Source organism: Orcinus orca, chromosome 1 (assembly GCF_937001465.1).
Source record: "Orcinus orca chromosome 1, mOrcOrc1.1, whole genome shotgun sequence".
Lineage (NCBI taxonomy): Eukaryota > Metazoa > Chordata > Mammalia > Artiodactyla > Delphinidae > Orcinus > Orcinus orca.
This window is the reverse complement of record NC_064559.1, coordinates 171,305,299-171,323,487: the sequence shown is the minus strand read 5'-3', so window position 1 is coordinate 171,323,487 and position 18,189 is coordinate 171,305,299. Positions and strand designations below refer to the sequence as shown.

Genomic DNA, 18,189 nt, shown 5'->3' with positions numbered 1-18,189 from the left:
CAGAATGTTCATAATATCAGAGTTTGTCAGCAGGAGCTTTTAGAACAGATCAGTACTTTTCACTCCCTGATCCAGGGAACAGTTTTCTTATAAATCATCCACTCTCCTTGCTGTCTTCATGAAGGTTGCTGCCAGGGGATAAGACAGTCTTAGATTGTAACCTCAGTAATGTGCAGTGATGTAGGTGAAGGGGAGACCAAATCAGAGACTGTTTCAAGAAATGCGATTTTTATTCATTTGGGCTCCTATGTAGAAACAAGCAGAGTGTGGCCAAGGAGAGATCCTGCAGGACAGCTCTGGGAAGGAGATGGAATCATTTTTTGTTTGTTTGTTTTTATTTTGTTTTGTTTTTTGAATTTTTGAATTTTATTTTTTTATATAGCAGGTTCTTATTAGTCATCCATTTTATACACATCAGTGTATACATGTCAATCCCAATCGCCCAATTCATCACACCACCACTACCCCACCCCGCCACTTTCCCCCCCTTGGTGTCCATAAGTTTGTTCTCTACATCTGTGTCTCTATTTCTGCCCTGCAAACCGGTTCATCTGTGCCATTTTTCTAGGTTCCACATCTATGCGTTAATATACGATATTTGTTTTTCTCTTTCTGACTTACTTCACTCTGTATGACAGTCTCTAGAGAGATGGAATCATTTTTAATACTGTGGCTCCGAACTGGTTTGAAGGATTTGACATTTTCTTTATTTTTTAAAAATAGCTTCCTTTCAGATTATAAAAGTGCTATATTTTCATTGTAAAACAAAAAACCAGAAAACTAGGAAGATAGAGATGGAGACAAGTATAACAATCACCTATAATCCTACTATTTATTATTAACATTTTAATTTTTCCCTCCTATTCTGTGCATGTTTATATAATTGACATAGTCAATTTCTTTCTTTTTTTTTTTTTTTTGCGGTATGCGGGCCTCTCACCGTTGTGGCCTCTCCTGCCGCGGAGCACAGGCTCCAGACGCGCAGACCCAGCGGCCACGGCCCACGGGCCCAGCCGCCCCACGGCACACGGGATCCTCCTGGACTGGGGCACGAACCCGCACCCCCCGCATCGGCAGGCGGACCCTCAACCACTGTGCCACCAGGGAAGCCCGACATAGTCAATTTTTTATTTCACCTTTTTTCTACATTGATTACAAACATTTTCTCATGTTATAAAAACCATTATAAACATAATTTTAACAGTTGTGGAATACCGTGTCATAAAAGAGGTGATAACTTACTTAGTCACCCCCTCTTTTGGGCCCTCAGGTTGTTTCTATTTTTTCACACTTCTGGGTACACTTTTCTTAATATACCTTGTTGTGCATACTTTTGGTCTACAGAATTCTGGATTCTTTTCTGAGCTTCAGAATGGATCATCAGTCCAAGAATATGAACATGAGGTTCAGAAAGGTTGTGCCAATTTATATTTATTTCCACCAATAATGATGAGAGAGAGACTATTTCACTGCCCTTCAAAGCTTGACACTTGCAAACTTTGAATTTCTATCTATGTTCTCTGTAAACATTTTGTCCACAAATAATTCACATCTACACTTCTCCCAGCCCAGGTCTGCATTCTCACCAACCCTGGTTTCCTAGAGTCCAATTTTACTTGCACCCACTTGCTTTCCCAGAGAGTGTCCCTTTTTCTAATGTTTCTTTCTTATACAAAAACAGAAAACGAAGTCAGTGAAGGAGGAAGTTAAAAATAAAATTTCAAGTGTGATACAGGAATTTTCAAATTTAAAACTGCCCTATCAGATTGTTGTTCAAGATCTTTTCACTAGTGAACATACAGATATAATATGAGGCTGTGTGAATCGTCCATGGGTCTAATTTATACATCGGCCACTTTTACATGCACTGAGGTGCTGAGAACCTTTTTGTTTCTCTCAGTAACTTTGGCTTCAGAATGTCCCCAGATAATCTCTCTCCTTCGAATTAGAAGGGCTGTTGGCATTATACAATTCCTCTTAACAAAGAGAAGGTTGCTCTGTGCAGATTTTTCTAGATACTAACTCCCTCTACTCCCCTCTGCTCTCCTCCTCGTCTCTACCCCAGCTGTGTTAAGAAAACAAGGTTAATTTTCAAAAGAAAAAATATTTTAAGTAGATATCTGAAGAATTCAATCTGAGTGTGCACAAAACTTAAATTCAGAGAAGTGACCCAATGCTTTAAATCATGATATAGATACAGAAAAACATGTGGCTTTTTACAGCTGAATCTTGGTGAGTTTGCTCATACTCTGAGCCACTAGCCAGGCATTTTATAAATATACAGTACTTATGTTTACATGAATTGTGCCACTGGCTACTGTTTATGCATTTAATCAGAAGGTAAGTCAGATTTAGTCTGTGGACAGTTTTACAAGTGACTCATTAATGTTCTTTGTATGGAAGATGAAGATAACATATATTCCATCCCAACTGGTTCCCATCCCAACAGGAGCCCATAGCTTAATATTAGGCATTTTGGTTATTTTGTCTACATTAAACATTCAGAGTTTGGGGGCTTAGGGAGTAGAATGGGAAAGGAATTGTTTTCCAGTTGATTTTTTTATTAGAGCTAATATTTTTGCAGGAAGCCTGAGCGCTTGCCCACGAAATTGCATTTATATTAAAATGAAAACATTTGTCTTTTTCAAATATGCCTTTAATGAAGAAATCCTATTGAAAGTTTGGGATTGTATTTACTTATTGGCCATTTTGGAAAAGAAGACTGAATAGGGGCGTGGGGGTGGGTGTCGTTTGAAGGTTTCCCTGTCTTTATAATGAACTGGATGATCAAGCCATCCCTCAGCCCTGGAGAGTTTTCTGTAAAAGTCTGTTAAAAACCAAATACTCAGGGGTTGTACCAGGACTGCCCCAGATGGGCACACCAGGAAATCATTTTAGGCCCAAACTGAAGCCCTAAAGAAACACTGTAAGATATAAAGGAGGCCAGTATTTATTTAGGAGGAGAAATGTATGTGATGTGTCTGGGGAAGAAGATTAAAAACTTGGATTTCTGTGAATTTGAGAATAATGCCTAAAAGACATTAAATTTTGATTATGCTTTTCATTAAATGCTGGCCCTGCTATTTTAAGTATTAATGCCTCTTATTCTCTCCAGCGGCGGCTGATTCTTTTAAAAAGCCCTGACTGTCAGCACTGAGAATACTTTTGCCATGCCTGGTGTTCATCTCCAGTGAAGAAGCTGCTGTTTCAAAGGAGTAATGCCTCAAGTTTACCTCATTGTTACAAATAGTCACTTGTTTAGGACGTAAGCATTTAGGCCAGAAGCAGGATTGTCAGTTCGGTGTCAGAATGGCGTATGACTAGGCTATGCGTAATTTCATTTATGTGCTTTTGGTGAGGGGCTGGGGCATTGTTAGACAAAGTCTGAAGGGAATTGCTTAAAAGAAAGGGGTGTATATGATTGATTTTAATTATTTGTTTACCTCCCCTCCTTTCCCATCCTCTCACCTTGAACCCTCTAAGGGCAGGGATCAAATTATTTTTCTTTCCCCAATTCCTCAAACAATGCCTTGGTCTATAATAGCATTCCATAAACTTGTCTTGAATTGAAAACACTTGTTTTAAAGATATGCTGAGAATTTATTACCACATAACTTCCTAGAGTAAATAGGTCTTTCAGGTTATTTGTGCATCTGCCCAAAGGCATTATTAAACTGTCAGCATGTTTTCCTCAGTTGGAATTAAATTTTTTTTTTCTAGAGTTTTCTACTTCCTGTCTAGCAGAATCTACAGAAACTTGGTACAAATGGTTTTGGGGGACCTGAGTGCAGTGTTCAGCCAGATTCCCCTGGTCCAGGGGTCTTTGTGAGTCATCACATATAATTTGGTTGGGGGTGGGTGTATATTCCCAAGTTCCCTTTTCCTAGAGTGATCACATCATAGATCTCAGCCCCTCCTTGTGGGCCCCATTAATAACGTATCTCCTTCCCAGTTGAATCATAACCAGGAAAATGTTACGTTAAAAAAAAAATTAATCTGAAGGGACTTGAGCAAATTAAAACCTCTTGAAAAGGAGGAGACAGCATGGAGTTTATGAGCTGATGGACAAAACTTTAAAGAAATATCAAATTGGGGGGGGGGCGTGTAAGGACATTTTTAGTATCTTTCAAGGAGCAAGAAGAGAAGTGAGGAATTATTCCTAAAAATAATATCTGTCTTCAGGAACACAGAGCCTGCTGTGTAATTTTCTAACTTTGGGGATTTGTTTTTCAGGCTTTTGAAAAGTGGGTGAGATGCAGTAGTCTGGGCTGCTCTACCAGAGTCTAACATAGTGCATGTCAGAATTTTATAAGGGTCAAGTGGGAAATGCCTACAAAGAGAATTAGGACTTTTATTTTTGTTCTCATGAATAATTTAAATCTATTTCTTTAATGGCTCGATTCAGTGACTGCCCTTGGTAAACATTATTCTTCATGCTCTTGGGAGCACTTGTTCTATTACATAAGGCTTAGCCTTTATACATAAATTTTCAAAAGTCCTTCCAGCATGGTAAAAGGAAACACCTTTAAATGCTCATTAAAATATTTAATAAAATACATATGTGGATCGCAGATGTACACACCTGAAGCAAGTTTGCAATTAGTACATTCCTTTAGCATCTTTCTAGTTTGACATTTAGAGGGTGCTGAAAGTAGAAGGGAGAGTATTTGTTAAAGAAACATCACATTCCTGTGACCTTCTTAGGTTCTTTTCTCTTGATCCTTTTGACTGATGATGGAGTATCGAGGTCACCGCCCCACCCCCCAAGAAAAATCAGAAGTTGAGGACAGCTGAGAGTGGTGTGATGGGAGTACAAGGGCCCTGCACTGGGCTCTCAGATGATGAATGTCAGTAGTGAGTTCTACATCGACACAGGTCCCTCTAATATAAAGTTGTAACCTTCTGTTTGCCTTGTGAAGTAAATACTGAAAGTGTCAACTAGGTTAAGGTACATAAATGCAAGACCATACAATTTATTGTCAGAGTGCCATTTCTGTGGAAAATACTGGAGCAAAACCATGGTGGTGTGGCTGACAGGATTGGTGTGAGGGCTATGGTAGGACCCCTGCTGTGCCAACGTGGGGTCTGGAATAGTGATGTCCTCAGCTGTGAGGAACAGGACCAGCCCTATAATGCTTACCTGACCCCCCGCCAAGCCTGAGCACATGAAAGCCTTGTGAAGAGTGGGGGACAGAGGGAGCTGTAAGAGATTCATGAGCCGATGGAAGAAATATTAAAGGAGGCCTTACGTACTTTCTAGAATTTTAGAATGGGTCTCGCTTAATATACTTAAAGGACTTTCTGGCCACAGGATGTGCTTGCTCTCTCCTCTGACATGTGGACCCTTCAGCAATAAATATTTGTCTTAATGAATGAATGAATTCTTAGGGCAAGAAATTACATGAAAAGAGTGATTGGGGAAGGAAGGCAAGTTTTTGCCCTTTGATTATATTGCTACTCTTAGAATCAATTGGGAGATTTCAGTCTGAGACAAAGGATTGGCTTTAGTGTACCTAAAATGTTATGTGCATATATATTTTTCTGAGGAGAAAGAGCAAAGGCATTCACCGGCTTCTCTACAGGGTCCACGTCAGCCAAAGCTTCAGCCCTCCTGCTTGAATGAATGCCTCTTAGAATCTGCATTTGAAATAATATCTAAGTGTATGCCTGGCATAATAGCAACTCAATAAGTATTCTGTCCTCTTGTTATATGTAAGATGGAGATGACATTAATAAAATTATTGGCTTGTACTTCACAGGGTTGTTAAGAGGGATCTAGCAAACTATTGGACTTTCAAGGACTTTCATTCATTCAGTAGTTCTTTATGCAGAACCTACCAATTCTCAGGCCCTGTCCTACATGCAGGAGATACTATTATAAACAAAACAGATGTGGTCTCTGTACGATGGAGCTCAGAGTTCAGGTCGCCATTCTTTGTGAACTGTTTAAAGTACTCTACTCAGAAAAGTAAGGAGGTAGACATGTCTCCACACCTATATTCAAGTGCATTTCTGTGATATGGCCACCTTCACACCCTCCCCGAAAAAAAAGTAGAAGTAAACTCTCGTCTAAGGGGCCATGTCTGCATTGTCACAAGAACACTCAAGTGAAGTAGCCTGTAGGCCTAGGCTTAAGTCCTAGCTCTGTCTCTAACTAGCACTGTGACCTGTGCAAGTCACTTCCCCTTTCTGGTCCTCAGTTTCCTCATTAAAGTTACAGGGTTGGGCTTGGTGGTCCCTAATGTTCTCTGATATCTGTCCTGCATCCACACTGTGAACTCAGTGAGGGCCAGCTCCTTGTCTTTGTTGTCTGTGTATCCCCAGGACCTAGCACAGTGCCTGGCACTCCAGGGCTCCATCTCCGTTCATCTAACATTCCCAGATCTAGCCATTGTGGAAATGAACCCTTTTTTAATGCATATGACCGGGCATGTCCAGGAAGTAGTATAACAGATACCTTGGGCGGACGATAACAAAAGATGTGATTGAACAGTTAATTTAGGACCATTGGGAAGGACCCAGAATTGTAGTGACAGAGATGCCATGAAGGGCAGAGAGGGTTGGCTCTTATTTTCAAGAATATCCTGAGAAAGAAAGAAGCCTGGCGCCCAGCCTCTGCTTCTTACCCCCACTGCCTCCGCAGAGATAAACGACCCAGAGTGATGATCCAGCAGCTGCATGCCTGAGGCCTTCCCTCTCGCTTTTGTTGTATATTTTGCAGAAAAAAAAAGGGGGGGAGTGGGAGGGGTGAGGTTAATGCCTTGAGTGTGAGTAATTAGTCATTCAAACCATCAACATTTACAATGACAGGATTTGAGTGCCTACATTATTGTGCACTGCTCTAATAGTTTACCCCTGAAATTTTCTGCCTGTATAATGTTTCTTAAAATATATCACGGGAACATAAAAGATTTAATGCAGCGCTTTGTACAACCATTAGAGTTTGAAGTCAACTGAACCTCCTCAATGCTCTATCCTGGATGCTGACTGTAATTCTGCTCTTAATTGCCATTCAGAGGAGGGAAGGAAGGCAAGTCAGGGGTTTGGAACCTGATCAGCTACGAAGTTGGCTGTGAGACCCACACAGAATCCTTCATTAAAGTCCATATGCACACTTGAGTAACTGATATATTTATTTGCAATGACAGTTGTGCTGTTAGAATATCAAAGGCCTTAGAGTAGGGAAGCAAGCTTTCTGATTTTGCCGAGCCGGCCTCTGAATTTATTGAAGGATATGCTTCCCACTAATAGACACGTTTACCTCTGGTCTGTTTCCCAAGTAGAGATTATAAGTGTCCTCTCTTTAAGATCTATCATGTAACCTTCAAGTGCCACAGTTTCATATTCTTGCATTCAATATATTTACATCTTGGCAACTTTCTTATTTTCCAAGTAATGTTTTAAAATGCTCTTGGTTCACTTGTGTATCAGATTTGATTCTGACATTTTACATTTCTGATTCTTTTTTTAAGCCTGTCTTGCATCCTGGGATGCGTCATTAAGACCAGCAAGGGGTCTTATTACATGATGTATATTAACACATTTGCAAATGTTTCTCAGCTTTGAAGCTGTACGTTTTTATTGAGAAAACTCTGTGTGTGTGCATATGTGTATTTTCCTCAGTTCCTTCTGAGTCCACAAAAGGATAACTGTGTAGTGTGTGTGCAGAGCAAAGAGAGCTCCATCTCCACGAGACGAGAAATGACCTAATTTATAGGTTTGTTTGGTTAAGGTACCTCAGTACCGAACATTGTATCTCATGATTCCTTGTCAGAGGTTTGGGCCCAGTTCGGGTTGTCAGATGTCCAGATGGGGCTCAGCTCCAGGAGTCAACATAAATTAGGAAATCCACATAGGATGTAAGGAGATCCAGAAAGCTGATTGGGGAACTGAAATTTCTTTGCTGCAGACTTGATACTTCTTAGGCCTTTCTGGAGCAGGGAGACCCATGAGATGTTCACAGAGACAAGTGCTGGCTTTCGCCACGTGTGTCTGTGAGTCAAGCATCCAGTGAACAAACACCGAACACGGCTGTCAGGTAACAGCCTGCTTAGGTATGACTTATATTCTTCTTACGCCATCATTAACACCCACAAAGCTGCCTCGCTGCAGAATATTTTCTAGGTGTTTGTGCAAGAGCCCAGCCATGAGAAGGGTAACCTAAGAAAGTGGAGCAGCGAAGGTGTTATGTAGATTGTGGGACTGGCTTTTTTGCCACTAAATCAAAATGTAGTAGTTGGGCAGCTCTGTGGTTCTGCCACCCGAGCCTCCTGAATTGGATAAATCCTGTTTTGGTTTTTTTTTGCGGTACGCGGGCCTCTCACTGTTGGGGCCCCTCCCGTTGCGGAGCACAGGCTCCGGACGTGCAGGCTCAGCGGCCATGGCTCATGGACCCAGCCATTCCGCGGCATGTGCGATCCTCCCGGACCGGGGCACGAACCCGTGTCCCCCGCATCGGCAGGCGGACTCAACCACTGCGCCACCAGGGAAGCCCATAAATTCTGTTTTTTAAGTTCCTTATTGAGTTGGCAGTGCTTCTTGTGTTTGTTGCCTGGACACCTGACTCAGTGAAGCAGTGAGACGACACAGCAAACGGAGGCACTGCACAGACCCAGGAGGCCGACGGCTTGGCAGAGCAGAAACCTGCCTCACAGCCAGCAGTTTCAGTGATGCTCCGTAACAGCATCTCCATTAGCGTGACCCCTCCCCTGGGCACGTCGCCCTCGTTCTTTCCTGGACCCTTGCCTCAAGGGCAGAGCAGCTGAATAGGATTTACTTGGTGCATTTTCTGTCAGTGCTGAGGAGAGCTTGATTTACGATTCCTCTCAGGAACCCTTTGCTTTCTCCTTGCGGTTTGGACCAGCCTAACGCAATCCCATAGTTGACCTGAAGCCAAGAAAGTTGTGATGATTTAAGTGGAGCCACTTAAGTTATCTACATGATGGCAAAGAATCTTAGAAGCTTCCCACCTTCCTCAATCTGCCTTATTTCCACGACTGCTCTTGAGACTTCTTTTTTTTTTCTTTTGGTTTCATATCCCATTTGTGATTATCAGAAGAAGAAATGACTACAGCAAGGCTCACCTATGTAGGGCATGATGAGGAATAATACTTATGATGCTTCTAGCCACTTTATGTTCTAGGCAACTTATACATATAAATAACCTTGCACAGTAGGCTTTATTCCAGTTTACAGAGGAAACTGAGGCTTAAGAGTATTGAAATAACCTGCCTGAGATCACAGAGCTAATAAGTAATAGAACTAGAATTTTAAGTCAGCTCTTCCCTTGGCTAAAAACTCATTCCCTTTTTACTACCACTATGTTTCAGATGAGTAAATAAGCAAAAAACAGAACAAAACAAAAGCAAAAAACAGTTTCTGAAGGTTGGTGAGGATGAACAGCAACTAGAACTTTCATACACTGCTGGTGGGAGTATCAACTGGTACATCTACTTAGGAAAACTATTGACAGTATGTACTAAAGCAGAATATACCCTATGACCCAAAAAATAGACTTCCAGGAATATTCCCAACAGAAATGTGTGTGTGTGTGTGTGTGTGTGTACACCAAAAGACGTGTATGTAATGCCCATAGCAGCATTATCTACAATAGTTAAAACCTAGAAACAACCCAAATGTTCATCAAAGTAGCAGAGATAAATAAAACGTGATATTTTCATACAATGGAATTCTCTACAGCAAGTGGAGAAGAACAGCCTACCACTACACCTCACAACATGGATGACACCCAGACATAATGTGTGAAAAGACATAAAAGAGTATGTATTGTGTGATTCCATGTATGTAAAATTCAAAAACAGATAAAACAAATCTATGGATTAGAAGTCAAGAGTAGTGGTTACCTTTGGGGGCGGTATGAATAATAGGGGTGAGGACACAAGAAAGGCTTCTGGAATGCTGGTCATGTTCTGTATTGTGATCTGAAAGGTGGTTACTTAGGTGTGAGTGGTGTTTACTTTGTAAACATTTTTTGAGTTGTACCCTTAAGATTTGTACATTTTGCTACATGTATATTAGATAAACATGCTTATCTCCCCAAAATTCTCTGAGCAGCCAAATGGTAGTAATGGAAGCTACTTGTAATCAGGTATCTGCTAAGCTTTGGTTTCCTTGTCTATAAAATGTAGAGGATATTAGAATATGGCTCACTGCTTTCTTGTGGGGAGTCAGTGAGAGAAGTCACATCAGGTGATTGGCAGAATGACTTCAACAAATATCAATGATTGTGGTTATGTTCCCACAACTATTCAGTCACTTTACATACATCCTGTCACCAGATCCTTCTTACCACCTTGCAAGGCAGGTGGCGTTGTTCTCCTCTTTCAAATGAGGAAAACTAAGTCTCCCAGAATTTAAATCCCTTACCCAAGGTCACACAACTAGGGAATGGCAGAGCATGATTCCATTTCCAAGGAGGTGATGGTCAATTTCATGTAAGACAGAAACCACACCATGAAGGATGAATAAGGGATGGTGCTAGGATAGAATGGAAAAGTGGGACTGATGAGCTGCATTTGGGGCCAGGAAAACTGGGTGCAGGCCCAGACTCTGCCCCACTTTCCTGTGATGACAGAGAAGTCTCTGGATGTCTCTGGAATTCATCTCAAACATGAGAGTTTTGAACTGAATTTTATTCCCTGAAGTGCCTTCTGGCTCTGTAGTTTTGTGATTCTCCATGTTTGTCATTCTATGTACAAGGCATCTTTAGGACCTGGCTCCATGAGCTTAAACCCATTTTTCATGTGAAACCTTATTCTATCAGTATCTTCTTGGGACTTTCCTGAATGCCCCTATCCTTTAAGCAGGTTTAATTGCTCCTCTGTTACAGGCCCATTGTCCTACTGTAGCCATTTGCCTTCTGTGTCCTCTGTGGACTATAAGCCCCTTGTGGGTAGAGACTTATCTCTTTTATTTCCATGCCTGCTGCCTCAAACAGTTCACACATTCGTGGAAATATTTGTTTTATTAACTGTTTAGATACAGTGAAAGTCCTTTTTAAGTAATGTGTGAGAGGACAGCCTGGGGCTGTGCTAGACTTAAAGTGGAGACCTAGAGAGAACTTTTCCTTCATGTTTTTAATTTTATTTGAGGTCCAGGAGAAATAGTAACAAAGGCACTGGGGAGAAAAATTATTAGATAACTTTGTAGCTCCCCAGCATGCCTTTATGAAATCTGAAGTTTGATCAGTATTATCAGTGAAAATCTAAACCCTTCCCATATGGAACAACCCCACTTAATTTAATGTCATTTTACTTTATGAGACAGTTAATAAACAGGTACTGTATTTAAACTTGTGAGCATAGCCCTCTATATTTAGCTTTTTCAGCTTTAATGGAACTATAATTTTAATCATGATTATTACTTTACATTTTAATTATAATTCGGTGTGGCTTAAGTATACATTTCTGAGAGTGATTGTGTAATGAAAACAGGAATTAGCTTTTCATTAACAAAATAATGGGAGAGTTCCCACTGCATTCTAGTCTGTGCTCAAAATCTATGGGTGGGGTGGGGGGCTGGCCTAAAAATAGCAAGGGGAGTTTAACATTTTGGTTAAAAACATGTTTCTAAATTGGCTGTGTTCACAACCCCATCTCTTTTGCTCCATCCTGCTTTATCTTGTTCTCTTTCTTTACAAAAAATAAAATAAAATCTTGAAAGAGACTCTGTGTCTTTGAGATATCAAAAGGTTTACTATTTTTATTTTTATTTAGATAATTAGCACCATGGAGCCTCAGGTGTCAAATGGCCCGACATCCAATACAAGCAATGGACCCTCCAGCAACAATAGAAACTGTCCTTCTCCCATGCAGACAGGGGCAGCCACAGATGACAGCAAAACCAACCTCATAGTCAACTATTTACCCCAGAATATGACCCAAGAGGAATTCAGGAGTCTCTTTGGGAGCATTGGTGAAATAGAATCCTGCAAACTCGTGAGAGACAAAATTACAGGTATGCTCTTCTTCGATATTCTAGGCTTGGGATTCACAGCTGCGTTGTTCCATTAGATGTGCAGATCTTAGCAGAAATGCATATGTGTGGTGATGCCTTTTGAGTGTCTGCAGCGTGTATCCTGCATTCAAGGTCAGCGTGGGTACACAGTCATAAACTCATGCGTATGTATACTACATGAAACCATATTGCAGATTGGTAGGACTGGGAAGCAGATAAAGATTTTGGAGCCCCCTCAGCTTTAGTTTATGTGAAATAATCCTTTGGCTGTGTCCTCTTTTATTCTTAATCAGCCACCCCTACCCTTTGTTCTTTAGTTCACAGTTCTGCCCTCTGCCCTCCCTATACTGGTTTTTATCTATTTATCCCTTTCCTCTCAAACATTTGGTTTGCGTGTGTCCAATATATTTCCATGTATCTGAAACTGTCTTTTAAAGGGGGCCATTGTGGTCACAACTGCCCATTGTCCCTGGGAGAAATAGGCCCCAGGGATAGCAGATGATTCTGGAATAAAACTACCCTGTAGTAGGAGGGAGATGCTTGATGAAGGTATTTTATCTTATTTATTTGTTTGTTGTGAAGATACTCTCTGAGAAGTCAGAGACTTTTTACTTGAAATTGAAACAATACCCTATACTTCAATACTTGAAAGTTTTAGGTTCTGATTTTTTTCTAACTGACAGCCATTTATTGAGGACTTAATGTTTGCCAGATACTGACGCTATTATCCTTTGGGGCTGGGGATGAGGGTAGTTTCCTTGTAATCCTTCTGGAAGTGGGAATGTTTTCTTAGAAAAATACTGGACTACATAGTGACGGCAGTGAAGCTACTGCTCTCTGATGCTCCCGTCCTAAAATCATTCACACTCAGCTTTGAGTATTTGTCATTTTGGGGTGTTGACTTTTGTTTCCCTCTCTCTGGACAGTTTAATTGAAGAGCAGCTGGCCTATATAAGAAAAAGGAAACTCTAAAATACAGAGATACATTATCTTGATTTTTAAATCAGAGAATCCAGTGTATTTATGTGCATGTAGCTATATATATTCTCCATTTCTTCTAATTCACTTGTTAATTTGTCCATTTATATTAAGTATTTTGCAAAATCATAAAACTAAAATAACTGTCGAAAATATAAGTCACGTAACCCTCTAAACATAATTTCCTCTTCTGTAAAATTGGAAAAGAATACTTATCTCAAAGGGCTTATTGTGAGGATTAAAGGAGAGACTGGATATATACTGCCTAGCACAATACCTATTGCATAGCAGTCTCTCAGTAATGGGGGAGCGTGTTATTATTATAGGTACAGTTAGTATGTTTCAAGGAGAATAGCTAGAACAGAGAAATTTTATCAAGGTCTCCAAATGGGCCAGGGCTTTGGTGTTCTTATCCCAGAGCCCTGGATCATCTATCCTTTGACAGAACTGCCTATGCTCTCAGAAATCCAATGTTTAGATTCCTGAAGAATCTTTATATAATAGGATGATAATTCAAACCAAATTAAAACCAGTTAACCATATGATTCTTCCTCCCACTCCTGTATAGAAAATGTATTTTTGGTGTAGCCTTACCTTCTAAATAGGGACTCTGCCAGCTATATTAGTGAATATTATTAATTACCTTTTCAAAAGAGTTCCTTTAGAACTATAGTAAGATTTTTGAGAAGTACTGATTCGTGGTGTTGTTCCTTGTTTTCTAAAGACACATGTTTAAACAAGCAGATTCCTTTACTGAAAGAATGCTAATTTGGTAGTTCACTGAGTGTATTTGAATAAGAGTGACAGCTTCGAAGACAGCCTTTAATTTGGTATACAAAACCAAAATTGTCAACTTTGGTTTGTTTAGCACCCTCTCCAGCACAAGCAGAGACATACAGTAGCATCTGAGCTTAAAGAAGAAGCTTAACGGGTTGAAAGCAGAAATACAATGCAGGCATAAATTTATAATTATGCATTTTTTTTAATTCAGGGAGGAAAAGAATTTTATTTGCAGAGAACTTATGGGAATGAGGCAGGGAAATATAGAGAGACCAGAGATATTTGCCCTCATTTGGCAGCAGTGTTTAATAAAAGTAGAACTTGTGGTTGTAAAGAGTGCTTATTAAATTCTTCATTTACACTACCTAATTAATTCTAGCATTTTAAATTAACAGTGAAACTGGTCCCTGCTGTACCATTCCATAGATGCAGCATATTTCCTCTATCCACCCGTTGTTCAGGTTTAATTGGCTACGCTAAAAGTCAGAGAAGGAGGGAGAGATAGGGCTGTAGGGAGGTGGGGAAGGAGTGGGGATCGCTCTGATGGAAAGCGCTCTGAGGCCTACATTTGGGGTTAAGTGATAACGCAGGCTGGGAGAGGTGAGGTTTCACACCAGCCAAGTTAAAAGGCTGCTGCTAGTGGTTCAGAAGTCAGGGTAAATGACATCATAGGTATTTTTGTTGCCCTGATTTTTAACATCCCCAGTCCCCCTTTTCCTCCAACACCTCCTACAGATCTCAATGCATCTTGATCCTGTGAAGTTTACAAGGAGTTCTAAATATCCAGTGGGAGGATTTGGGGGGTGGGAAGTGGCAAAGAGATAAGAATTCAAGATTAAGATTTTCCAGCCTAAACCACTCCCTAAGAGAATGTAATAGATTCCCTTAGAAGGTTCTGGCTTCTAAAATTGAGAGAGAGAGTAAGAGAGGGGGCGAGGTGGGGGGAGATAGAGAAAGAAGGAAGGAAAGAAAGAAGGAAGGAAGGGAGGGAGGGAGGGAGGGAGGGTAGGAGGGAGGGAGGAAGGAAGGAAGGAAGGAAGGGAGGAAGGGAGGGAGGGAAAGAGAAACTGTTAATGGTGTTGCCAGTAAGCTGGCTTCGCTCCTGGCTATAGGTTGTCAACGAATTCTCCGTCTGAATTTGGGCATGGACTTAAGTGTTGTGGTACTGAGGACATACTTGTTATTATTTATCAAGTACTTACTCTATGCCAGGTACTTGCTAGGCACTGAACATACCTTATTTCACTTAACATTAAAAACAGCCTCCATTTTCTTAGATGAAAACACGGAAGCTTAGTGAGGTTAAGTAACGTCCCCAGACAGCACAGCTATTAGCAGGTGGTAGAACCGGGATTCACCCCCAATTTCCAAAAGCGTGATCTTATGTGGAAGCACGTGCAGGGTGCCCCTGCCTGTGGTACCTGAAGATCCCTGCTAACCCTCAGCCCATAACCCAATGAAACACTGGGTTCCTCTGAGTAGCAGTTGCTGGCCGCACTCTGCATCTAATGTGCCATGGCTTAAAACAATACTCCTGGGCTTCCCTGGTGGCGCAGTGGTTGAGAGTCCGCCTGCCGATGCAGGGGACACAGGTTCGTGCCCCAATCCGGGAAGATCCCACATACCGCGGAGCGGCTGGGCCCGTGAGCCATGGCTGCTGAGCCTGCTGAGCCTGCGCGTCCATAGCCTGTGCTCCGCAACAGGAGAGGCCACAACAGTGAGAGGCCAGCACACCGCAAAAACAAACAAACAAACAAACGGTACTCCTGTGTATACCGGGAGGCAAAGATAACAATATTTATCATCCTCTGGGGATATAACTCCGTCTTCAGTGGAGACCCAAATTTATGGAAAGTGCCAGGTTTAAGGTTCCCTCACAGTGCTTTTGGACATCTCTGTTAATATCTTCTCAGAGATACTAGATTTTCTTTTTCCAGTTGGGAAAGGCTGCTTATCAGGATAATCTAGGTACCAGGGAGAGAAGACGTGTGTCCCAAGTCGCTTTAGTGTGCAGCTGTGAACACAAGGAGGCTCTGGAAGCTATGTCCTTTATTTTTCTCCTCCATCCACCTGCAGCCTCTGCTGCTAGAGAGGAAGGAAAGCGGCATGTGGCCCACAAGGATTTATGCAACTGAGGAACTCAGGCAAAGAACACCAAACCCCTGGTAAAAATTCTATTATTCCCGTGGACTGCAGATAATTGAATTCGTTTCTTATTTTTTTTTTTATTTTGTTGCCTTTTTGCTTTTCAAGCTTTGAGATTGCATTTCCAAATCCAGGTTCCTAGATGATCGGTATTTGAGAGGAGGAAACATATGGCTGAACCAGGATAGAGTTAGGTGGCTCAGGGTATGTCTTAAAGCCAGAACAGCTGGAATGCTAAACTGCATTTTTATAATTGTCCCTCTTGTTATCACTTCTCTCCAAAAGGAATAGAGAAAGCATGGGGGAAACTAACAGAGAAAAATCGCCAGAAATCAATCCGTGTACAACAACAAATAGTTTTGATCTGCCGGTCTAGATTGTGTGATTATTTGCATCATAGAGATAAAAAAAAAGAATTATACTTTTACTTCATGTCACTCTCCATGTGCCCATACAATGCAGTTTTTAAGAGGAGTTTTCTATCCATTTCAGGCAAGTGAGAGCTCTGAAGCAGGGGTTTTGAGGACAGCGTGGTCCAAACTGAACACTATCGATTGTAAAACTGAATCTATGGAGTGACCACTATATGGAATAGATTATGTGGGCTGTGGATGTCTGAGAAAGGGTGAAGTCTGTGTTAGTTGGAGCTATTGGCCGGAGTGGGGCGGCGGTGGTTGAAAGATGGGGTTAGGATTTAGGTAGAGGGAAGAAAAGCAAAGGAATGGAGCTAAAATTCCAGTCTAAGAACAAAAGACTTTTTTATTCCTCTGTGCTTTGGACAAAGGAAGCAGAGCTGGGGCGTGCCTCTTTGGAAGCAGTAGTCTTATATTGAAGCAGCATTGCCAAGTGAAGCTAAGCACACAAAAACATCAAGACAGTTAGAGTTGCACCCCAACAGACAAAGACAACACTTCCTGAACCCCACCTCTAATCCATCTCTTCATTTCTTCCTTTATAACACATCTTTGGCTTAATTAATATTATCATTTAGTGGAAAGAGCAGAATAAAGCAAAAAAGATGCCTCGCTACTGGAGACATCAGGGTGAATTCTTTGCCACAGGCTTTGTATGTAGAATCACACCTCTAATTAAAGGAACCATCTCAGTTTTGATTCAGTGACATTGGGTAACTTCTCTTCTTTCTCGGATTTGTGAAAGTGCTAATATTCCTGTATGTCCCTCTCAGGAGGTAAGATGTGGAGTGTGGACTACAGCAGTGGGGGGTTGGGCAGAGGGCTGTGTCTGTTAGAGCATCAAGGCCAAGAGGCATTACATGGGATACAGTCTCTTGGGTTAAAGAGGGAGAGGAGAGTGAGGGTTGTGGGTTACCTCATGTTACCTCATATACAAGGAATGACTAATAGGGACACTTTGAGAACTTAATTGTTTTGCTTCTAAGATAACTTTATAAACAATAAAAGGCGCTGAAAAAAATCCTAAAATATGAAAGTGCTTTGAATTCACTCCTGAAATGTGAATTCAGCCCTAGGGTAAGTTTTATTAGTATAATTTCTGACAGCACCCAGCAAAGATGAATAAAAATAATAGCAGCAGCTTTTGTATGTTTTTGTGTGCCTTCTGTGTGTTCTGGGCACTATATTAAAAGCTTTAAATATAGTTGCTCATTTAAATAGTAAATTGGGACTTCTTGGAGATTCATAATCATAGCCAATGTTTATTGAGTACTTACTATGTGCTAAGCATTGTGCTAAGATCAATAAATGGAGTTTCACGTAATCCACAAGACAGTTATTTTACAGTCAAAGAAACTTGGACTTAGGAGCAATTGAGTCATTTGCCCAAGGTGACTTAGCTCCCAAGTAGGGGAGCTGGGACTTGAACTCTTGGCTGTCTGACTAATTGTGGGTTATCCCATTATAGTTTATCTCTGGGAGTTTCCCTGAAGATACTAAACTGACATCTCCCCTATACAAACCAATTCAGCTTATATTGCCTAAGGAATGAAAACTTTTAGTACAGGGAAAATATAATTAGAATTCAAAATCTTTTGTTTTGGAAAATAGCATGCTATGCATTGAATTAAATAAATGCCAGTGTTTTTCCCCTTTTTTCCTTTTTTTTTTTAACATCTTTATTGGAGTATAATTGCTTTATAATGGTGTGTTAGTTTCTGCTGTATAACAAAGTGAATCAGCAATACGTATACATATATCCCCATATCTCCTCCCTCTTGAGCCTCCCTCCCACCCTCCCTATCCCACCCCTCTAGGTGATCACAAAGCACCGAGCTGATCTCCCTGTGCCATGCAGCTGCTTCCCACTAGCTAGCTATTTTACATTTGGTAGTGT

General features: G+C 41.0%; 1 protein-coding gene across 4 annotated transcripts in view; it reads left to right on the top strand.

Moving 5' to 3' along the window:
- The window catches only part of ELAVL4 (ELAV like RNA binding protein 4), an 85,855-nt gene that overhangs the window by 22,480 nt on the left and 45,186 nt on the right, over window positions 1–18,189 (top strand). For all 4 annotated transcript variants that reach the window (XM_004273881.2, XM_004273879.4, XM_004273880.4 and 1 more), the window contains exon 2: window positions 11,736–11,976. In XM_004273881.2, the coding sequence (XP_004273929.1) occupies window positions 11,736–11,976 (241 nt within the window). The remainder of the gene's footprint in view (window positions 1–11,735; window positions 11,977–18,189) is intronic.